Source organism: Pseudoliparis swirei, chromosome 3, assembly GCF_029220125.1.
Source record: "Pseudoliparis swirei isolate HS2019 ecotype Mariana Trench chromosome 3, NWPU_hadal_v1, whole genome shotgun sequence".
Taxonomy (NCBI): Eukaryota; Metazoa; Chordata; class Actinopteri; order Perciformes; family Liparidae; genus Pseudoliparis; species Pseudoliparis swirei.
The window spans coordinates 22,712,741-22,737,334 of NC_079390.1; the positions used below are offsets into that span (position 1 = coordinate 22,712,741).

Consider the following 24,594-nt stretch of genomic DNA (forward strand, 5'->3'; position numbering starts at 1 on the left):
GGCTCACAACAATGAGAAGTGCTAGCTTTATAAGCGTGCCGTCGTATTTGACTGAGCTTCATTAAGGTAATTGCAGCAGCAAATGTCCTTTATGTGTCAAGATATCAGCGACATTTTGATCCGTTTTGATCATCGGCGTGCAATATGTTAGCTAGCTAGCTGATTATATGTGGGACAGAGAGTGTAACGTGGCCAAAGAAGCCGAACAAGTGTTCACGTCGTGAAACGTCAAACATTACATTCACATTTAAATTACATTAAACGTGATAACTGTGAATCTTTCTGGAAACAAATGGTCTGGGCTGCGTTTAAAGTTTAGTTTAACCCTCCTGTTACCTTCACATTTACTAACATATTTTACCCTCGGGGTCAATTTGACCCAGAACCAAAAAAAACCTCCAAGAAATTTATTAGAATTTATTTTTTTTTCAAGTTTAAGTGTAGGATATTTTGTGTTGTTGTGTTGACTACCTACCTAGCTTTAAATAAATTAAAAGTTGATGATTCTTATATGTTTGACAGTGAAAAAGCCTGGGGGGGTCAAACATTAAAGGTAGGGACAGTTAAGGTTACAAGAAACACTTTGTGTGTTTTACGTGCTGCTGAACCAAAGATCCGCCATCGTTCTCTTAGTTAAACAATGTTATGTTATAAAAACAATAAAAAAAGGTTTAAGAAAAGTTAATGCATTAACAGCTTCAAACTAAGTGAACTTACAACAGCTAGAACTGACAGTTATGGGTGGATTCTCTTACATTGCACTGGTCGTGATTACTCGAGAAGCTGCAACTAACGACTCTTTTTTTGGCCTATTCGACTATTTCCTCCTTTAATCGATTAGTTGTTTGGTCAGAAAATGGGGAAGAAAATCCAAAAATAACGGACACAAATATATCTCGTTGTGTCCACAGTTCAAAAATATTCAGCATCTTGTCACAGTTAATAATTAAATTTTTTAAACATATTTAAGAAACTGGAAATCAGAAAATGTTGACTTTGATTATTCGAAATAGTTGCTTATTAATGTAATAGTTTATTATATCGAATTTAACTAATTGCTAAATTGTTGCAGCTGTAAATTACGACAATCCTCCACCAACAGACGTTTGCCACAGATGAGAAGCACACAACACTGTGTGTAGTGTGTATATGTTTAGTACAACCTCCATACTATTAGTTATGTTTTAATGTGGCTCGCTGATCGCATTACATGAGTAACATTTACATGAGTAACATTTGAGGATACATTTATTGGTGAAGAAACAAGTATAACCTGATCAAGATATTGTGTTAAAAACATGAACAATTATTCCAAACAGCTGCAGGGGTCATGTAGATCCCTTTAGGGCCCAGTTGGTGGCGCTGTCTTTGGCCCTTTTTGTGTGTTTATAGCGCATAATAGTGACAATATTTAATGACAATTCAAACCTGATTGCTTTTTTAGTTTAGATTGTATGATTTAAATTTCTTTATTCTTGTCATTATCTTCTCCAAGATCTTCATCATCAGTGATTTGATACATTTTATAAAGATTTTAAAAATGGAAATAAGTAAAAAATGAGGTTTACATGTTGTACGACCGCGTGTCATTTGCAAGTGCCTTCATCATTTCAAGCTTTGATTGTAAAAAGAAATGCTATTTACTTTTATACTTTTATATTTTCCTCTACACTTTTTCAGATGAATCGTGTTTTTATCCAGATTTATTTCATGTGTGTTGGGATATACGCAGTTATTCACGCATTATAATAACAAGTGGGTAAATGAGACCACTAGTCGTGTTCACGCCTGGCCTCCAGCTCATCGGTCCAGTAATGATTGATTATTGTCAAAGCGACCAAGAAAAAATATCTATTTTTCAAATGTATTCATCATTATTTCCTTATTTCTTTCTACAGGTTGTAACTCGACCTCCGTCACACCTGGATGCATCGACCACTGGTCTTATCAGCACATAAGACGATCCGTGTCGGCCTCCAGCGCCACGACCTCCGGAGAGCGTGCCGAGCCCTCTCCGTCGCCCCGTGCTTCAAACCTCCATCGCCAGCTGCTCACGCGCTCCACTTGTGTTTCTCCTCGGCACCCAGACTCCTGCGGCTCGCCCTCCACCGGCGTTTCTCCGACATGGCGGAGCAGAGGTTCATCGTGGAGTACGCCAAGCGCGGCACCGCGGGGTGCAAGAAGTGCAAGGACAAAATCCCAAAGGAGGTGGTGCGCATCGGGAAGGTGGTGCCCAACCCCTTCAGCGAGTCTGCGGGCGAGATGAAGGAGTGGTATCACGTGAAGTGCATCTTCGAGAAGCTGGAGAAGGCGAGAGCCACCACCAAGAAGATCGAGGACATCACGGACCTGGATGGCTGGGAGGAGCTGGAGGACCAAGACAAAGACATCATTAATAAACACGTCTCGGGTACGGCCGCACGCTCAGAACCCTCCGCTGGGGAGCAGCACCTCTTCTCTTCTTCCCCTGGCTGATGTTTAGTTTATTTTAGTTTATTAAAGATCCCCATTAGTCTACACCGTAGTGGAGACTATTCTTCCTGGGGTCCAGGCAAAAAACATTACAATACAATACAAATACATAAAATGCAGTACAGCATGATCAATTATCACACAAACACTTAGACTTAGAAAACAACATTTACATAAAAAGTAAAATATTAATACCCAAATGTAGGAGCGCGGGAATGAACGATATGGACAAAGTCACTTTCTTTGGCTGCACACACTGTGGCCGTTTATTTCCTCACACCAAACATTTCACCCGTGACACTGACACCTCGTGACCTTTAAACCCCTCGATGTCACCCCGTTGCCCTGGTTACGCTCCCAGCTCTTAAAGGGACCCGGTCACGTATCCTGCACACCAACCTACTAGTATTGTGAATTATGTGCTCCCAACAGAGTCCCCTACATACGCCCCCCCAGAATTCACCAAGACTAACGAAAACAAAAAAACCACCCTCATAGTCTCGGGGCCCGACTCAACCGTCCTGCCCGACTCCTCGTTACTGGAGCCGGAATTGGAGGCAGCGCGGCCGTTGCCGGCAGCTTCTGGGCCTTGCAGCGGCGTGGTGGAAATATAGGAGGGCGCCCGCGCCGCGGGGGTTCGGCCAACCTCACCGGCTGGTCTAGGTCGAGCTGTGCTGGTTTCAGGCGATCAACCGACAATTGCTCCACCTTACCGCCAACGTTGACTTTGAAGGTTTTGTCCCCGGCCTCTAGAACGCGAAACGGTCCTTCGTAGGGCGGGTTAAAGGGCCCACGGCGGCCGTCCTGGCGAATGAAGACGTACTCCGCTGTCTTTATGCTGGACGGGCCGTGCTGCGACGTGGGCACCGGGGTGAACACTCCGGCCTTTTCCAGGAGAGCGGCCCGCTGTTGTGTCGCAGACCACGGGTCTGTGACCTTGGGGATGAACTCCCCAGGAACCCGCAGCGGCTGGCCGTACACCAACTCGGCGGATGATGCTTGAAGGTCCTCCTTGGGGGCTGTTCTGAGCCCCAACATGACCCATGGGAGCCTGTCCACCCAGCCCCCGTCCTTGAGGCTGGCCCGGAGAGCAGCTTTCATTGAGCGATGGAACCGCTCGCACAACCCATTAGCCTGTGGGTGATCAGCAGGAGTACGGTGGAGCTTCACCCCCAGGCTTTCTGCTACTGCGTTCCAGAGCTCCGACGTGAACTGTGGGCCTCTGTCCGAGGAAACGTCAGCTGGGGCCCCAAACCTGGCGACCCGAGTCCCAATGAACGCTCGAGCCACCTCATCCGATGTCGTTGACGACAGCGGGACGGCCTCTGGCCAACGCGTGGTTCGGTCCACCGTGGTGAGGAGGTGTGTGAACCCTCGGGACGGAGGAAGGGGTCCCACAAGATCCACATTTACATGTGCCCACCTCCTTTCTGGAATTGAGAACTGTGACAACGGGGCTTTTATGTGGCGGTGAACCTTGGCACGTTGACACACCACACAAGTCCCTGCCCATTTTTGCACATCTTTCTTCAAGCCGTGCCAGACAAACTTCGCCGTCACCAACCTCTGCGTTGCCTTCTTGCCGGGGTGCGAAAGACCATGAATAGTGTCAAACACGTGCTGTCTCCATCCGGTGGGAATAACCGGTCGTGTCTGACCCGTGGAGACGTCGCAGAGGAGCGTGGTCTCTTTTTCACCGAATGGAACCTCCTCCAATTGCAGTCCCGTTGTTGCCGCCCTCAATTCCTGCACGCCTGGGTCCGAAACTTGATCCTCCGCCATTTTAGCATAATCCAGTCCCAAATGAACCGGCCCCACGACAGCTCTTGATAAACAATCTGCGACCAGGTTATGTTTGCCTGCCACATCTTGAACATCTGTGGTGAATTCGGAGATGAAGGAGAGCTGGCGCTGCTGGCGGCCTGACCGTGGTTCAGCCGTCTTACGCATAGCGAATGTCAAAGACTTGTGATCCACAAAAGCTGTGAACTGTCGAGCCTCTAGCAGAAACCGGAAATGTCGAATGGCAAGAAACAGGCCGAGGAACTCCCGATCAAAAGTGCTGTACTTTCTCTCGTTTGGACGCTGCTGTCGACTAAAAAAGGCGAGTGGCTGCCATGCCCCTTTCACCCACTGCTCGTACACGGCGCCCACTGCCAAATCTGAAGCGTCAGTGGCGATGGCGATCGGAGCCATGGGTGCGGGATGTGCCAGCATCGTTGCCCTTGCCAGAGCAGTCTTGGTATCCCCAAATGCCTGGTCCCTCTCCTCTGTCCAGTCAACCGCTTGTTTGACCGTCTTGCCTTTCAGGGCTTCGAAAAGGGGTCGCATCAACTGTGCTGCCCGGGGGATGAATCAATGGTAAAAGTTTACCATTCCTAACAACTCCTGCAGTGCCTTCACTGTGAGCGGGCGCTGAAAGTTAGCCACCGCGTCCACCTTCGCTGGAAGGGGAACGGCCCCGTCTTTAGTGACGCGATGTCCAAGGAAGTCAATGGTTGTCAACCCAAACTGACACTTAGCTGGGTTGACGATCAACCCGTGTTGGTTGAGCCGAGCAAACAATATCCGCAGGTGAGACGTGTGCTCTGCCCTCGATGAACTGGCAACCAGGATGTCGTTCAGGTAAACAAACAGAAAAGGCAGGTCCCTAAGCACAGTGTCCATGAGGCGCTGGGAAGTCTGTGCTGCATTTTTGAGGCCAAACGGCATCCTCAAAAATTCAAAGAGGCCGAAAGGTGTGATCAGTGCCGTCTTGGGAATATCCAGAGGTTGAACGGGCACTTGATGATAACCCCGAACCAGGTCGACCTTAGAAAACACCACGCTACCGGACAAATGAGCAGAAAAATCCTGGATGTGCGGAACTGGGTAGCGGTCCGGGATCGTTGCATCGTTGAGCGGCGATAATCCCACACGGACGCCACCCACCTCCAGGCTTGATTGCAACGTGCAGGGGTGACGCCCACGGGCTGCTGGAGCGGCGGATGATGCCCAGGCGCTCCATGTTGTCAAACTCTGTCTTGGCGATGATGAGCTTTGCCGGGTCCAGGCGCCGGGCCCGGGCATGTACCGGTGGGCCAGTGGTCGAGATGTCATGATCTACCCCATGTTTGACCGTGGAGGATGAGAAGGTGGGTCGTGTGAGGTCCGGGAACTCAGCCAGCAACCGAAGAAACTCATCCGCAGCTGAGAGGCGAGCCAGCCTGGTTGCCTCTGCTCCCCCTAGTGTTCACGGGTAAGAGAAGAAAGTCAAAGCATGAATCAGGCGGCGGCCCTTGACGTCTACCAACAGTCCGTCGGCACACAGGAAATCCGCACCAAGTAAGGGCATGTTCATCCTAGCCGTCACAAAGTCCCAGCGGAAATGCTGCCCCCTGAAGCACAGCTGTACGCTCCGTGTCCCAAATGTGCGGATGGAGCTGCCGTTCGCGGCTTCAAGGGGGGGGGGGGGGGCCATGTCCGTCTGTCAGCATGTCCACCCGTGATGCCGGCATGACGCTGATCTGCGCGCCCGTATCGTACAGAAGACGCCGCCCGGCGATGTCGTCCTGGAGGAACAGCAGCCTGCCCGCTCGGCCGACGCTCATGGCAGCTACTGAGCGCCGGCATTTCCCTTCTTGCTGTAACTGCATGGCGAGCGGCACCGTGTCGCCCTCGGTCCAAACCGTGCGTGGTAATAACACAAGCCGGCGGTTCCCCGTCGTTGACTTGCTTCCGCGACCACCGCTGTCTCCGCTGGTAGCCATGTAGCTTGCGCCGGCTTCTGCACGGCCGCACAGTGTTATTGTCCGGCAAGAAAAAACGTATCGGCCTCCTCGGCCAACTCCCGACAATCCGTAATCCTGAAATTGGCCAAAGCTGACCGCACCTGCAAAGGCAGCTGCTGTAGAAACAGTTCCATGAATAAAAACTCGGGCTGGTGTCTCCCGAGGAGAGCCAGCGTCTTGTCCATAAGCTCCGCCGGCTTGCTGTCGCCGAGGCCGTTCAGTGGGCAGCCGGCGAGCCCGCTCGGTGTCCGGGAGTCCAAACGCCTTCAGCAAGTGTTCTTTCAAAGTGGCGTACTTGTCTCGAGGATGCTCGCCACTCGGCCCGCTGTCGAACTGCCGAGCGCCGCCACGACATAATAATATTTCGTCGAGTCTGCGGTAATGTCTCTGAGTTCGAACTGCGCTTCGGCTTGAGCAAACCAGACCGATGCATGCGCCTCCCAAAACTCCGGCAGCTTAAGCGAAACTGCGTGCGTCGTCATGTTCGTCTCTGGATCCGTCCCGTAGAGCCAGGGTCACCAATGTAGGAGCGCGGGAATGAACGAGATGGACAAAGTCACTTTCTTTGGCTGCACACACTGTGGCCGTTTATTTCCTCACACCAAACATTTCACCCGTGACACTGACACCTCGTGACCTTTAAACCCCTCGATGTCACCCCGTTGCCCTGGTTACGCTCCCAGCTCTTAAAGGGACCCGGTCACGTATCCTGCACACCAACCTACTAGTATTGTGAATTATGTGCTCCCAACAGAGTCCCCTACACAAATACCTTAAATACCTACAATAATAACTTAATCTACTATAATTTCCTTTCTGATTATTGCTGCCTTAAGTTTCCTTTTGAAATCACATTTATTTCTTGTTAGTCACATATGAGGGGAGCACATCCCAATATGCAACGGCTCTGTACATTACTGATTTCTTAAGTGCATTGGTTCTAGTTCTAGTTTATTTTGATTCTGTAGTCTTGAGCTTGAAATGAATACATATAGGAAGATATTATAATAGGAAATATTAAGGAGAATATTATTATTGTGGATGTATTGTGAAGCATAGGGGTACTGTTTACTCTATGCAAATGATTCATGTAAATGGCTCGAATGAATGTATGGTAAGTCCTGGTTGGATGGCTGCGGTGTCTCTCGTGTTTCATGGTTCCACCGTTGCTTTGCAGACCTGATGGCCAAAGTCAACGCCGCTCCGAAGAAGAAGACGCCGGTCAAGACGAACACCTCCGGTCACCTCCCGGCTCCTCCCGCTGACCCGTCCGTCAACGCGCCGCGGAAGTTCTCGGGCTTCACCGGTAAGTTGCGACATCCAAAATAATGAAAATGTCCTCGTTCTGAAACTCCCAAAAAAAGAACATCTTGAATAGAGAAGGAGGTTTTTCTTCTTCTTATGAGTCTCTCGTGTATTAATGAGGATTGGAAAGCATGTTTTCTTTTTAAATAATTGCAAAAAACTGCACCGATTACATCCATCATTATCGCCAGAAGTTCATCTTTTCCGACAGTCCTTGAACGCGCCACGTGAGCCCAACGCTTCCATCAGGAAAAGCAACTTAAACTAAGCTTAGAAATGGTGATATTGCTTCGTCAGCAGCAGCGGTCGTCAGATTGTTCTCATGGCACGCCCTCTTCCACCCCACTCGCCCCCTCAGCTACGAAGGCCGGCGGCTCCGGCAGCCCGGCACCGTCCTCTCCCTCGGCCAATGGCAGCCCCCTGTCCGTCCAGCTGTGCGACCCCCAGCACAAGGACTGCCTCTTCCGAGAGTTTCGCAAGCTCTGCGCCACGGTGGCCGAGCACAACAGCTACAACGTCAAGACGCAGATCATCGAGAAGTTCCTCAAGAAGGGCTCGGCCGGAGGTCGGTGTGTGTGTGTGTGTGTGTGTGTGTTTTTTAACGCGACCCGAGACGTTTGCCCTCCAATCGTCCTCTCTCTCGCGCCCCAGATAAATTCCACGGAGACCTTTACCTCACGGTGAAGATGCTGCTGCCCGGCGTCGTGAAGAGCGTCTACAACCTCAACGACAAGCAGATCGTGAAGCTCTTCAGCCGCATCTTCCGGAGCAACCAGGACGACATGGTGCGCGACCTGGAGCAGGTTAGTGATCCGCCCGCTGTGCTTAATGCTCAAGTGTATGCTGAATATATAGAGAGATTTTTTTTTTTAAAGGGACCATGTAGTTAAAACATGAATGTCACCATTTGATGCACTGAACCAGATTGTAACTTCAGCTAATTTGCATAGTCCCTTGACAGAACATAATAAACATAAAACAATAACAAACATAATACAATAAAAACAATAACAATAACAAACAGTTCACAATAAAAACATAAGACAATAACAAACATAAAACAATAACAAACATAAAACAATAACAAACGGTACACAATAAAAACATAAGACAATAAGAAACATAAAACCAAAACAAACATAAAACAATAACAAACATAAAACAATTACAACCATAAAACAATACAACCATAAAACAATAACAAACATAAAACAATAACAAACATAAAACAATAACAAACAGTCCAGGATAAGACAGACTACAGTATATGTGGTGAGAAGAACACAAAATACACACAATGCGAAGCTACAGTACAGCACATTAAAAGTAAGAAATATATACTATTAAAAGTAAGTAATATAAAACATTAAAAGTAACTAAGAAAAAGATTAAACGTAAGTAATATATACTATTAAAAGTAAGAAATAAAAATCATTAAAGTAACTAATAAAAACATTAAAAGTAAGTAATAAAAACATTAAAGTAACTAATAAAAACATTAAAAGTAAGTAATATATACTATTAAAAGTAAGTAATAAAAAACATTAAAGTAACTAATAAAAACATTAAAAGTAAGTAATATAAAACATTAAAAGTAACTAAGAAAAAGATTAAAAGTAAGTAATATATACTATTAAATGTAAGTAATAAAAAACATTAAAGTAACTAATAAAAACATTAAAAGTAAGTAATATATACTATTAAAAGTAAGTAATAAAAAACATTAAAGTAACTAATAAAAACATTAAAAGTAAGTAATATAAAACATTAAAAGTAACTAAGAAAAAGATTAAAAGTAAGTAATATATACTATTAAAAGTAAGGAATAAAAAACATTAAAACGATAATACTATTAAAAGTAAGTAATATAAAACATTAATAGTAACTTATAAAAATATTAAAAGTAAGTAATATATACTATTAAAAGTAAGTAATATATACTTTTAAAAGTAAGTAATAAAAAACAATAAAGTAAGTAATACGTGTACAGCGCTGATCAACTTTCAACTGATTCTAATTTTGGAACTGAAGACTACATTATTTAATGCCCTTTTATTAAAAGAATCTTGAAAGACATCACAGGGGAATTAATAACATGTCAAACATTTTTTTTTATATTTCATTTTATTTTGAAGGGCGACGTGTCTGAAACGGTGAGGATATTCTTCGAGGAGAGCAAGTCGTTCCCGGCGGCGACCAAGAGCCTGCTGACCATCCAGGAAGTGGACGCGTCGCTCGTCCGCCTCGCCCAGCTGACCAAGGAGGACGAGCAGCAGACGGAGTTGGAGGAAATCTCCAAAAAGTAACGCAACTCATTTTCACAAAAACCCGCGTCAAAGGTTCAGAGAAACCGACCGAGAACACGAGCGCGTTCAAAAACACGAGCGCGTTCAAAAACACGAACGCCAGACGCTAAAACTTTATTTGTTGTGTTTGGACGTAGAAGCAGAATTAATTATGATTCTTCATAATTAAGAAGACGACAAGCGCAACCGGCAAAATACCACAAACCTCCACAATAACAAGAGGAGTTGTCGTGTGAACCGAGGAATTTTAAAATTGGTTATTTCCAGGCCTGAAAAAGTCCTTGAAAAAAAAACATTCCCCAAAGTTTGAAATTCGTCGCTCAAAATATAAGCCGGCAAACGATCTCACACCGTAACTGAAATGACGTAAATGTTTATTCATTTTAATCTAAACTATTGTCTCATTCATTTGAGTCATTTAAGGTTATAAACTGTATACTTTAGAATTCTCAGTTAGTTTAAATACGACATTTTCTCACTTTTTCATGTTTACACCGAATTTTAAAAAAAATGTAAATTTGGTTTAAAGTCCTGGAAGCTCATTGGTCCCCATGTGCGTGACCTCTGGTGACCTCGCATCTCACATTCAGAGAGGATTTCATTTCCTTTTACACACGAGACGTGTAAAGAAAGAAGGCTGAATGTCCCGAAAACAAAGTGGTTTGGTGGCAAAATATGAACTCAAATGTAGATTTATTCCGAAAAGCATTGAAAAAAATATGTTAATAATAATAAAACGTAACGAAAGAAAATTATTACGTTCCGCTTCTTTCTCCGTAAATACCCATCGGCATCTCAAAATACGCGCCGAGCTGAACAATTGTAAAAGTCATGAAGACGGATTGTGTGATTTCTTTTTTTATTGTTGCTACTTGCTTTAAACTTATTTCATTCTTGTTCGCCTGCCTGAAGCATGTCACACACACACACACACACATTCCACCCTCCACAGAAGCCGACGCCACAGCGGCACAATGTTTATTCCTCATAAATAAAATCTTGCAGGCTGTAAACAGACAGAAGCAATATTTTTATTATAATTGTGTTTTTATAAGCTGGATTGCGTAACCCTTCGGTCTCTGCTCGCCCGGTGATCACCTGCTCGTCTCTCCGCTCAGGTGCACCAGTAACGACCTGAAGTGCATCGTCCGGCTCATCAAACACGACTTGAAGATGAACTCCGGAGCGAAACACGTGTAAGTGAGAGAAGAGGCAAAGAGATTGTTACCCCCCCCCCTCCCTCCCTCCCCCCACCAATGTCTCTGTCGGCCCCCCTGCAGCTTGGACGCCGTGGACCCGAACGCGTACGACGCCTTCAAGGCCTCGCGTAACCTGGGCGACGTGCTGGAGCGCGTGCTGAGGAACCAGCAGGACTCGCCCAGCGGCTCGGGGCCCAAGAAGCTCCTCTCCGTGGAGGCCTCGCTCATGACCCCCGTGCAGCCCATGCTGGTGAGCATGAAGCAGAGACTTCTATACAACCAGAGGAGTCGCCCCCTGGTGGTCAGGAGAGAAAAAGCAGCTTAAATACATGAAGCACAGACTTCTATGCAACCAGAGGAGTCACCCCTTGGTGGTCAGAAGAGAAAAAGCAGCTTAAACACATGAAGCATAGACTTATATACAACCAGAGGAATCGCCCCCTGGTGGTCAGGAGAGAGAATGCAGCTTTAACACATGAAGCATAGACTTCTATACAACCAGAGGAGTCGCCCCCTGGTGGTCAGAAGAGAAAAAGCAGCTGAAACACATGAAGCATAGACTTCTATACAACCAGAGGAATCGCCCCCTGGTGGTCAGAAGAGAAAAAGCACACCACCCTGGTGGTCAGAAGAGAAAAAGCAGCTTAAACACATGAAGCATAGACTTCTATACAACCAGAGGAGTCGCCCCCTGGTGGTCAGGAGAGAGAATGCAGCTTTAACACATGAAGCATAGACTTCTATACAACCAGAGGAATCGCCCCCTGGTGGTCAGAAGAGAAAAAGCACACCACCCTGGTGGTCAGAAGAGAAAAAGCAGCTTAAACACATGAAGCATAGACTTCTATACAACCAGAGGAGTCGCCCCCTGGTGGTCAGGAGAGAGAATGCAGCTTTAACACATGAAGCATAGACTTCTATACAACCAGAGTAGTCGCCCCCTGGTGGTCAGGAGAGAGTGAGGTCCCTACTTCCCATTAGAGGAAGAATCCACCAGATGAAGAGAATATATTGAATTGATGACTCATCACCAGACAACCAATCAGGCGGCAGCAGCTGGACCATAACGCTCGTCTTACTCTCGTAGTTCTGGCATCTGAGAACAGTCAGATGAAAATAATCAACAATTGAAATGATGAAGTTACAAATTGTAAAACATACTTTGTGTTTCATTTTATTTTGTTACCTCTTTACTAACGACTTTATTGATTTATTATTTTTACAAAACGTACCAAACCACTGGCTCAATGAAACTAGAGAGACACCTGGTGTGAGTTTAAATCCAATGCAGCTGATCAGTACCAACAGGCTGTGGTTGTTGTTATGAGGACTCGGACACAATAACAAATAGACCTGATCAAGTACAAAACAAAGTGTATATATATTTATTTATAAATCTATGTTCCTCAAATACTGGACCGATCAAAAAACAATGGTGGCCCCCGTTTTTCACTTTGACACACAAACCCAGAGAGTGCGATCCAGGTTGAAACATGTATCAACGCCTAAAACGCTTGTGTTGTTGTTGTTGTTGTTGTGTGACTGCAGGCGGAGGCGTGTAAGTCCATCGAGTACGCCATGAAGAAGTGCCCCAACGGGATGTACTCCGAGATCAAGTACGACGGGGAGCGGGTGCAAGTCCACAAGAACGGCGACGTGTTCAGCTACTTCAGCCGCAGCCTGAAGCCCGTGTTGCCTCACAAGGTGAACACACACACACACACACACACACACACACTGGACCCCACTTACTCTGACGGAAGAGAGTCTCCTCCGGGCGGCCCCTGCTGGATGAGTACCGTAAAGGTTTCCCCTCAGCCATAAATGGCTCCACAACATGTTCACTAGCGCGTTCCGGCCACTAGAGGGCGCGGTGCACATTAATTCAATTCAATTCAGTTTATTTGTATAGCCCAATTTCACAAATTACAAATTTGTCTCTGAGTGCTTTACAATCTGTACATAGACATCCCTGACCTTTGACCTCACATCGGATCAGGAAAAACTCCCAAATAACCCTTCAGGGGAAAAAAAGGGAAGAAACCTTCAGGAGAGAACAGAGGAGGATCCCTCTACAGGATGGACAGATGCAATAGATGTCATGTGACCAGAAGGACAGATTTAGAGTTTAAATACATTCAATGAATATGACAGAGTGTATGAATAGTTCATAGTAGGCATATTCCACGATGGAGACCTCCACGATCCATCAGGCAGATGGCGGTGGGGAGGAGGAGTGGGCGGAGTCTCAACAGTGGGCGGAGTCTCAACAGGGCAGTGGCGTAGTTGGTAGCAGGAATTCCACATTACACCTCACAGCAGCCTTCAACCCCATGAAGCTCCCTCAGGAAAGGAACCCAGGCACCTGTAAAGAAACTCAAACAATATTAAATAATAAAAAATACGCTCTGAGCTCCTCGTGAAGCCACGATTATGACGACTCGTCGGTTAATCGTGGCAGATACACCTCCATGTTGTTTCTTTCTTCATTTAAATCTACGATTTCTTTTGAGTATTTCTTGGCGCACGTGATGACTCCCCCGCCGTCGTCCCCCTCGTGTGTTTCAGGTGGCCCATTTCAAGGAGTTCATCCCTCAGGCGTTCGCCGGGGGCCACAGCATGATCCTGGACGCCGAGGTCCTCCTGATCGACACCAACACCAGTAAGCCCCTCCCCTTTGGGACGCTGGGGGTCCACAAGGTGAGAACACAGCAGCCCGTTGTGTGTGTGTGTGTGTGTGTGTGTGTGTGTGTGTGTGTGTGTGTGTGTGTGTGTGTGTGTGGCTCACTCGTTCCTCTCCTTTCAGAAAGCCGCCTTCCATGATGCCAAAGTTTGCCTGTTTGTGTTCGACTGCATCTACTTCAACGGCGTGAGCCTCATGGAGAGGTAATAAATGTGTTGACACGACTTTCACATGAAATACAAAGACGACGGATAAACACACACACACACACACACACACACACACACACAACCGAGTGGAGAGAAGGTCACGGATATTAAGATATAACCATTTAAAAAGGATTTAATGACTCTTTCCCTCTCTCGCTCTCTTTCACTCTTGTTCGCTCTCTCTCTCTCTTTCCCTCTCTCTCGCTCTCTCTTTCCCTCTCTCGCTCTCTCTCTCTTTTGCTCTCTCTTTCCCTCTCTCGCTCTCTCTCTTTCCCTCTCTCGCTCTCTCTCTCTCTTTTGCTCTCTCTTTCCCTCTCTCGCTCTCTTTTGCTCTCTCTTTCCCTCTCTCGCTCTCTTTCGCTCTTGTTCTCTCTCTCTTTTGCTCTCTCTTTCCCTCTCTCTCTCTTTTGCTCTCTCTTTCCCTCTCTCTCTCTTTGCTCTCTTTCCCTCTCTATCTCTCTCTTTTGCTCTCTCTTTCCCTCTCTCTCTCTCTTTTGCTCTCTCTTTCCCTCTCTCGCTCTCTCTTTTGCTCTCTCTTTCCCTCTCTCGCTCTCTTTTGCTCTCTCTTTCCCTCTCTCGCTCTCTTTCGCTCTCTCTTTTGCTCTCTCTTTCCCTCTCTCTCTCTTTTGCTTTCTCTTTCCCTCTCTCTCTCTCTCTCTTTTGCTCTCTCTTTCCCTCTCTCGCTCTCTTTCGCTCTCTCTTTTGCTCTCTCTCTTTATTTAAACACAAAACCGAAGCCCCCCCCCATACTTTGCACCTCTGGTATCTGACCCTCAGGGTGTGTGTGGCGTTCTCTCTGCATAGCCCCCGTTATCTGGTATCTGACCCTCACGGTGTGTGTGGCGTTCTCTCTGCATAGCCCCTCCCCCCCCGTTATCTGACCCTCACGGTGTGTGTGGCGTTCTCTCTGCATAGCCCCTCCGCCCCCGTTATCTGACCCTCACGGTGTGTGTGGCGTTCTCTTTGCAGGCCGCTGTCTGAACGCAGGAAGTTCCTGCACGACAACATGGTGGAGGTGAAGGACCGCATCCTGTTCTCAGAGATGAAACACGTCACCGTGGGTCCAACGCCGCCGCCGCCGTCCTCCTGCCGCGCCGACACGGCTGTGTGGCGGCTCGTGGTCACCGTGTGTGTGTGTGTGTGTGTGTGTGTGTGTGTGTCTCAGAGGGCAGGAGACCTGGCTGAAATGATAACTCGAGTCATCAGAGAGGGACTTGAAGGCCTCGTGCTAAAAGACTTGAAGGTTAGTTTGTTCTGTAGCTGAAAGGTGATGATGATGATGATGATGATGATGATGATGACCTGAACCGTATGCCTCAGGGCACCTATGAACCGGGGAAGCGCCACTGGCTGAAGGTGAAGAAGGACTATCTGAACGAAGGCGCCATGGCGGACACGGCCGACCTGGTGGTGCTCGGGGCCTTCTATGGAAAAGGCTCCAACGGTCAGTGAAGGCCCCATCGCCCACTTCCTGTACGATGAGTCACGTGACGACGGACAACCCCAAATTAGCCGTTTTAGAAGCCTCTTTGGTAAAGCGTCACAGCTGTGTCACTTTCCTCAATCTTGTGGTCATAATTTACGCAGGTTGTACTTCACTTTGCTTTTATTGTCCAATGAGAGACGAGGACAAACATTTTAAGATTTTCCTTTTTATTGAAACGAAAACGGCAAATAAATTACAGCGATGGTCTGTAAAAATAAATTTGCTCATATGTAGTCCTGTAAACATATACATTTATTTATATATATTTTAATATATATATTTACATATATTCATTTATACATATATATATTTCTTTATATATACATATATATTTATATATATACATGTATATTTATATATTTATTTATATATACATATATATTTATATCTATATATATTTATTTATATATACTTATATATTTATATCTATATTTATTTATATATACATATACAGGACTGTCTCAGAACATTAGAATATTGTGATAAAGTTCTTTATTTTCTGTAATGCAATTAAAAAAACAAAAATGTCATGCATTCTGGATTCATTACAAATCAACTGAAATATTGCAAGCCTTTTATTCTTTTAATATTGCTGATTATGGCTTACAGCTTAAGAAAACTCTAAAATTTTAATATTTCCTCAGACCAAGTAAAAAAAGATTTATAACAGCGGAGTGTTTGTCAAGGCTCAGCAAGGACTTGCAGGTGTTTCGAGTTAATTAGACAATTCAAGTGATTTGTTTAATACCCTACTAGTATACTTTTCATGATATTCTAATATTTAGAGATAGGATATTTGAGTTTTCTTAAGCTGTAATATAATCAGCAATAAATCAGAATAAAAGGCTTGCAATATTTCAGTTGATTTGTAATGAATCCAGAATGCATGACATTTTGTTTTTAATTGCATTACAGAAAATAGAACTTTATCACAATATTTATTTATATATACATATATGTTTATGTATATATATTCTATTTATATATATAAGTACTTTCCATGAATTGTATCCGATCAGGTTATTTGGTCGTTCCGTAACACAAGAATCTACAAACGAAATGAATCTGCACCAACAGTTAATTCCTGTGGTGAATGTTTCCACTCAGGAGAACTGGGGCAGCTTTTTCATGCGATAAACATTCCGAGGACCCCTAGAGGCTCGGGTCCGTCGCGCATCCTCATGCTGTGTGCTCTCCTGGCCACCAGGGGGCATCATGTCCAGCTTCCTCATGGGCTGCTTCGACCCGCACTCCAAGAAGTGGTGCACCGTCACCAAGTGCTCCGGCGGCTACGACGACGCCACGCTGGCCCGCCTCCAGAAGGAGCTGGACGTCATCAAAATCAGCAAGGTCAGCGAGTTCCCCCACAGGCCGCCGGAGAGCTCCTCACCCTGAAGGTTAATGTGTGTGTGTGCGTGTGTGTGTGTGTGTGTGTGTGTGTGTGTGTGTGTGTGTGTGTGTGTGTGTGTGTGTGTGTGTGTGTGTGTGTGTGTGTGTGTGTGTGTGTGCGTGTGCGTGTGTGTGCAGGAGCCAAGCAAGATCCCCGGCTGGCTGAAAATCATCAAGAACTATTATCCTGATTTCATCATCCGTGATCCTCAGGTGAGATCTCTTTCTCCACTGTGTTTTTGTTTTCCCCTGATGGTGCGTTCAGGTGCATCTTTTGTTCAGTCAGTTGCATGTCTCTCTTCCACTCTTTAACTCTCTTTCAAGAATCTCTTTAGTTCATAGAGGAAAAGGACCATTTCTGTCTTTCCCGTCTGAAAATAGAACTGAGTAAGACACAAACAACACAAACGTCTTTTCACTGCATCTCTCTTTAACTCTCTTTCACTCTCTATTTAACTCTTTCGCTTTCTCTTTAACTCTCTTTCACTCTCTCTTTAACTCTCTTTCGCTCTCTCTCTTTCACTCTCTCTCTTTAACTCTCTTTCGCTCTCTTTAACTCTCTTTCACTCTCTCTTTAACTCTCTTTCGCTCTCTCTTTAACTCTCTTTCACTCTCTCTCTTTAACTCTCTTTCACTCTCTCTTTAACTCTCTTTCGCTCTCTCTTTAACTCTCTTTCACTCTCTCTCTTTAACTCTCTTTCGCTCTCTCTTTAACTCTTTCACTCTCTCTTTAAATCTCTTTCACTCTCTCTTTAACTCTTTCACTCTCTTTAACTCTCTTTCGCTCTCTCTCTTTAACTCTCTTTCACTCTCTTTAACTCTCTTTCGCTCTCTCTCTTTAACTCTCTTTCACTCTCTCTTTAACTCTCTTTCGCTCTCTCTCTTTAACTCTCTTCCCCCCCCCCCCTATCTGAGCATCAGTCCATCTCTTCATTTTTCCGTGTCCTCCCTGTTTCCGCTGCAGAAGGCTCCGGTCTGGGAGATCACCGGCGCCGAGTTCTCCAAATCCGAGATGCACACGGCGGACGGCATCTCCATCCGCTTCCCGCGCATGACGCGCATCCGCGACGACAAGGACTGGAAGACCGCCACCAACCTGAGCCAGCTCAAGGTAGGCCGCCAGATGCATTCAAGGACACGACGGAGCGTAGTCAACGGGAGGACTCGCCCCCGAGAGATTACAAGAGACGTTACTCTGTTCCCGACCACCCAGAGAGTCATTGTTTGTTTGTTTACTCCAAACAAACAATGACAAATACATTTTAAATATCGCCCGATGCCGTGAAATACAGCAGCGCTTGAACGCAACGCGGTGACTTTAAATCCTCCCTCGTAGGAGCTGTTCCGCATCTCGAAGGAGAACTGTGACTTCCAGGTGACGGCCGGCCCGTCGGCGACGGCCCACGACAAGAGCTCCTCGGGGGGGGACAGCGGAGGAAGCTCCCCGACCCCCCCGACCCGCAGGCCTCCACCCAAGAAGACCAGTGAGTACTCCACCCGGCCACCGGGGGCGCTCACCTCCGCCTGTTGAGCCACTGATTTCACGTGAATAGAGAGAAACGTTTATCACAAGTTTTTATTCTCATAAAGATCTTCAGTCCAGGTTCGTGTCGGACACACGTTGTATTTCATCATGTCAACATTTGACCTTTTAAATGGTCACTTTTAAATCAGAACTCGGCCACAAAACACGTCAGTCGGACTTTTTTATACGACTTTTTTCGACACACAAAAGCCCGAAAAAAAAAGAAGTCGTCGGTTATGTAGAAAAAAAGCCAAAAGCAGGCAAAATAATGGACCGCTGTGTGGTCAGAGTTCAGTTGCCTTCTTACTTGTTGCATCATCAACATGCTCTCTCTCTTTATCTCTCTCTCTCTTTCTTTCTCTCTCTCTCTCTCTCTCTCTCTCTTCACAGACATCACGCCCAAAACTAAGGTGGTGAAATCTGAGCCTCGCAGTCCTGGCTCAGAAGCACCGAGTGCTAAGAAGGTAGATACTGCCTCTCTCTCTCTCCCCCTCTCTCTCTCCTCTCTCACCCTCTCTCTCACACCCTCTCTCACTCTCACCCTCTCACTCTCACTCTCTCACTCTCTCACCCTCTCTCTCTCACCCTCTCTCACCCTCTCTCTCTCACCCTCTCTCTCTCTCTCACCTCTCTCTCCACTCTCTCTCACCCTCTCTCTCACCCTCTCTCTCTCACACCCTCTCACTCTCACACCCTCTCTCTCTCACCCTCTCTCTCTCTCACACCCTCTCTCTCTCACCTCTCTCTCTCCCCCTCTCACTCTCTCACCCTCTCTCTCACCTCTCCCTCTCTCACCCTCTCTCTCACCTCTCTCTCACTCTCTCTCACCTCTCTCTCACTCTCTCTCACACCTCTCTCTCACCCTCTCTCACACCTCTCTCACTCACTCTCACACCTCTCTCTCACACCCTCTCTCACTCTCACCTCTCTCTCACACCTCTCTCTCTCACCCTCTCTCTCACCTCTCTCTCACACCCTCTCTCTCTCTCTCTCACCCTCTCTCTCTCACCCTCTCTCTCACTCTCACACCCTCTCTCACCTTCTCTCTCTCTCTCTCACCTTCTCTCTCTCACCCTCTCTCTCACCCCTCTCTCTCACTCTCTCTCTCCCTCTCACTCTCTCTCACCTCACACCCTCTCTCTCACCCTCTCTCTCTCACCCTCTCTCTCACCCTCTCTCTCTCACCCTCTCTCACTCTCACACCCTCTCTCTCTCACACCCTCTCTCTCACACCCTCTCTCTCTCACCTCTCTCTCACACTCCCTCTCTCTCACACCCTCTCTCTCTCTCACCTTCTCTCTCACACCCTCTCTCACACCCTCCCTCTCTCTCTCTCTCACCCTCTCACTCACACCCTCCCTCTCTCTCACTCTCACCCTCTCTCTCTCACCCTCTCTCACCCCTCTCTCTCACACCCTCTCTCACCTTCTCTCTCACCCTCTCTCTCTCACCTTCTCTCTCTCACACCCTCTCTCTCTCACCCTCTCTCTCTCACCCTCTCTCTCTCTCTCACCCTCTCTCTCACCTCTCTCTCCCTCTCACTCTCTCACACTCACTCACCCCCTCCCTCTCTCCCTCTCTCTCACATTCTCTCTCTCACCTTCTCTCTCACACCCTCTCTCACCTTCTCTCTCACACCCTCTCTCACTCTCACACCCTCTCTCACCTTCTCTCACCCTCTCTCTCACTCTCTCACCCTCTCTCTCTCACCCTCTCTCTCTCACCCTCTCTCTCTCACCCTCTCTCTCTCTCTCACCCTCTCTCACACCCTCTCTCTCTCACCCTCTCTCACCCTCTCACTCACACCCTCTCTCTCTCACCCTCTCTCTCCCCTCTCTCTCCTCTCTCTCTCCCCTCTCTCTCCTCTCTCTCATCTCTCTCTCTCCCCTCTCTCTCCTCTCTCCACCCTCTCTCTCCCCTCTCACTCTCTCTCTCACTCTCTCTCACTCTCACCTCTCTCTCTCTCACCTCTCTCTCCACCTCTCTCTCACCCCTCTCACTCTCACACCCTCACTCTCTCTCTCTCACTCTCTCTCTCACCCTCTCTCTCACACCCTCTCTCTCACCCTCTCTCTCTCTCCTCTCTCACTCTCTCTCTCACCCTCTCACTCACACCCTCCCTCTCTCTCTCACCTCTCTCACCCTCTCTCTCTCACCCTCTCTCTCTCACACCCTCTCTCACCCTCTCTCACCCCTCTCTCTCACCTTCTCTCTCTCACCCTCTCTCTCTCACCCTCTCTCTCACCCTCTCTCTCACACCCTCTCTCTCACACCCTCTCTCTCTCTCTCACTCTCTCTCTCCCCTCTCACTCTCACACTCTCTCTCTCCTCTCTCTCACCTCTCTCTCTCCCTCTCTCTCTCACCCTCTCTCTCCTCTCTCTCTCTCTCCCCTCTCTCACCTCTCTCTCTCACCCTCTCTCTCACCCTCCCTCTCTCACCTTCTCTCTCTCTCTCACCTCTCACACCCTCTCCTCTCTCACCTCTCCTCTCACTCTCCTCTCACACCTCTCTCTCCCTCTCTCACCCTCTCTCTCTCACACCTCTCCTCTCACCCTCTCTCTCTCACACCTCTCTCTCCACCTCTCTCTCTCTCACCCTCTCTCTCTCCCCCTCTCTCTCTCACCCTCTCTCACCTCTCTCACACCTCTCTCTCACTCTCACCTCTCTCAATCTCTCACACCCTCTCTCTCACCCTCTCTCACACCCTCTCTCTCACCCCCTCTCTCTCACTCCTCTCACCCTCCTCTCTCACCCTCTCTCTCCCCTCCCTCTCTCTCACACTCTCTCTCCCCCTCTCTCACTCTCACCCTCTCTCTCTCACACTCTCTCTCTCCCCCTCTCTCTCACACTCTCTCTCACACCCTCTCTCACACCCTCTCTCTCACACTCTCTCTCACCCTCTCTCTCTCACACCCTCTCTCTCACACTCTCTCACCCTCTCTCTCTCACTCTCACCCTCTCTCTCTCACACCCTCTCTCTCACACCCTCTCTCTCTCACCCTCTCTCTCTCTCACCCTCTCTCTCACACCCTCTCTCACACCCTCCCTCTCTCTCTCTCTCTCACCCTCTCACTCACACCCTCCCTCTCTCTCTCACCCTCTCACCTCCCTCCCTCTCTCACCTCTCTCCCCTCTCACCCTCTCTCTCACACCCTCTCTCTCACACTCTCTCACCCTCTCTCTCCCCTCTCTCATCCCTCTCTCACCCCTCTCTCACCCCTCTCTCACCTCCTCACCCTCCATCTCTCTCACCTCTCTCTCCCCCTCACTCTCACACCCTCTCTCTCTCTCCCCCTCTCTCTCCCCCTCTCTCTCTCACCTTCTCTCTCACACCCTCTCTCTCCTCTCTCTCCCCTTTCTCACACCTCTCTCACTCTCTCCCTCTCTCTCCCTCTCTCTCACCCTCTCACCTCTCTCTCACCCCTCTCACTCACCCTCTCTCTCTCTCACCCTCTCTCTCATCTTCTCACACCTCTCCTCTCTCTCTCCTCTCTCTCCCCTCTCTCTCCCTCTCTCTCACACTCTCTCTCACTCTCTCACCCTCTCTCTCACCTCTCTCCCCTCTATCTCACCTCTCTCACCCTCTCTCACCCCCTCTCCTCACCCTCCTCTCTCTCACCCTCTCTCTCCCCTCCTCACCCCTCTCTCTCTCACCTCTCTCACCCTCTCTCTCACACCTCTCTCTCACCCTCTCTCTCTCACCTCTCTCCCTCTCTCACCCCTCTCTCACACCTCTCTCTCACCTCTCTCACACTCCTCACACCTCCTCTCTCACCCCCTCTCACACTCACACCCTCTCTCTCACTCTCTCACCCTCTCTCTCTCACCTTCTCTCTCACACCCTCTCTCACCTTCTCTCTCACCCTCTCACTCTCACACCCTCTCTCTCTCACACCCTCTCTCTCACACTCTCTCTCTCCCCCTCTCTCACCTCTCCCCTCTCTCACCTCTCACTCTTTCTCTCACCCCTCTCATCTCTCACCCTCTCTCTCTCCCCTCTCTCACTCTCACTCTCACACCCTCTCACTCTCACACCCTCTCTCTCTCACCCTCTCTCACTCTCACACCCTCTCTCACACACTCTCACCCTCTCTCTCCTCTCTCACACTCTCTCCCCCCCTCTATCTCACACCCTGTCTCACACCCTCTCTCTCACCCCCTCTCTCTCACCTCTCTCACCTCTCTCACTCTCACACCTCTCTCTCTCCCCTCACTCTCACCTCTCTCTCTCACCCTCTCACTCCCTCTCTCTCACACCCTCTCTCTCACCCTCTCTCTCACCCTCTCACTCTCACCCTCTCTCTCACCCTCTCTCACTCTCACACCCTCTCTCTCTCACCCTCTCTCTCACACCCTCTCTCTCACACCCTCTCTCACTCTCACACCCTCTCTCTCCCTCACTCTCACCTCTCTCTCCCCTCACTCTCACCTCTCTCTCTCTCACACCCTCTCTCTCACTCACTCACACCCTCTCACTCTCTTACACACTCTCACTCTTACACTCTCTCGTACTCTCACCCTCTCTCTCTCTTACACACTCTCACTCTTACACTCTCTCGTACTCTCACCCTCTCTCTCTCTCTCTCACACCCTCTCACTCTCACACCCTCTCTCTCTCACACCCTCTCTCTCTCTCACCCTCTCACTCTCACACCCTCTCTCTCTCACACCCTCTCTCTCTCTCACACCCTCTCTCACACACTCACTCACACCCTCTCACTCTCTCATACACACTCTCACTCTTACTCTCTCGTACTCTCACCCTCTCTCAATCTCTCACACCCTCTCTCTCACACCCTCTCTCACCCCCTCTCTCACACCCTCCCTCTCTCTCACACCATCTCTCTCTCACCCTCTCTCACTCTCACACCCTCTCTCTCTCCCCCTCACTCTCACACTCTCTCTCTCCCCCTCTCTCTCACACCCTCTCTCTCACTCACTCACACCCTCTCACTCTCTCATACACACTCTCACTCTTACACTCTCTCGTACTCTCACCCTCTCTCAATCTCTCACACCCTCTCTCTCTCTCACCCTCTCTCCCCCTCCCTCTCTCACACCCCCTCTCTCACCCTCTCACCCCCTCACCCACCTCTCTCTCACACCCTCACTCTCTCACACCCTCTCTCTCACACTCTCTCACCCTCTCTCACACTCTCTCCCCTCTATCTCACACCCTCTCTCTCCCCCTCACTCTCACACCCTCTCTCTCTCACTCTCTCTCCCCCTCTCTCTCACACTCACTCACACCCTCTCACTCTCTCATACACACTCTCACTCTTACACTCTCTCTCTCACACCCTCTCTCAATCTCTCTCACTCTCTCTCACACTGAACTGACGTTCTGATCCCGTCAGGTGAAGAGTGAGAGCGTCCAGCGTCAGGTGAAGAGTGAGAGCGTCCAGCGTCAGGTGAAGAGTGAGAGCAGTAACGGACAAACGAAGCCAACGTCCAAACTACTGGAGCCACGAAATGACCCGGTGTGTTAAAGATGTTTATTTACATGTCAAGAAAGCCCGACATCAGCAGTGAGTTCACAGAGCGTGACTCATCAGATCATCATAATAATGTGTGTGTGTGTGTGTCCTGCAGACGCTGCTGGACATCTTCAGCGGCGTGAAGCTCTTCCTGCCCGTCTCCCTGCAGGACGTCGACAAACTGCGCCGCTACTTCGTGGCGTACGACGGCGACGTCGTCCCCGACTACGGCGCCTCCTCCGCCACGCACACGCTGGCCGCCGCCGAGGACGCCGGCCACGAGGCCCAGAGGGTGTCGCCCGCCTGGGTCTGGGAGTGCATCCGCAAGCGGCGGCTGGTTCCCGCCTGCTAGCCGAGAACACGCCAGTCCGTTAGCATCACGGAAGGATCCGGACCCCGCGGTCGGGTTGCCGACACAATGAGATTATTTTGGGGAAGTCGAGGCGCTCCGGGTCGATTACACTCAGGTCTTTGGATGTCGTTTCCGTACGCGTCGTATGAAATGTGCCGCAGACGTCGAGCGTTTTGTTTTTGTTAAAGCAGAAAATCATGGAAAGTTGTTTAGAAAAAACTCATTTTGTTTTTACCACGAGGAAAAGACGTGACATCATGTCTGACACGTTTATGATGCTTCTGGTTGGTCAATAAAAATCACAGCTTGCTAGTCACAGTAAATATGTTGGAGACGACAAAAGGAGAAAGGCTTGAGATGATGTCATCATCCACTGCATGTCATATAAAAGTCATTTGACGGATCACAGGTGAATTTGTT

General features: G+C 48.3%; 1 protein-coding gene across 1 annotated transcript; it reads left to right on the top strand.

Annotated features, from left to right (window-relative positions):
* On the top strand, nucleotides 1-24,578 carry lig3 (ligase III, DNA, ATP-dependent). Its single transcript, XM_056441541.1, has 21 exons — nucleotides 1-66; nucleotides 1,899-2,410; nucleotides 7,420-7,548; nucleotides 7,906-8,112; nucleotides 8,199-8,350; nucleotides 9,683-9,849; nucleotides 10,972-11,049; nucleotides 11,134-11,302; nucleotides 12,601-12,756; nucleotides 13,621-13,752; nucleotides 13,859-13,938; nucleotides 14,914-15,001; nucleotides 15,110-15,187; nucleotides 15,265-15,388; nucleotides 16,638-16,780; nucleotides 16,958-17,032; nucleotides 17,784-17,930; nucleotides 18,156-18,303; nucleotides 18,735-18,808; nucleotides 23,703-23,825; nucleotides 23,938-24,578. The coding sequence occupies exons 2-21, from the start codon at nucleotides 1,927-1,929 to the stop codon at nucleotides 24,172-24,174; spliced, it is 2,991 nt and encodes a 996-aa protein (XP_056297516.1). The 5' UTR covers nucleotides 1-66; nucleotides 1,899-1,926; the 3' UTR covers nucleotides 24,175-24,578.
* Nucleotides 24,579-24,594: the final 16 nt, after the last annotated feature.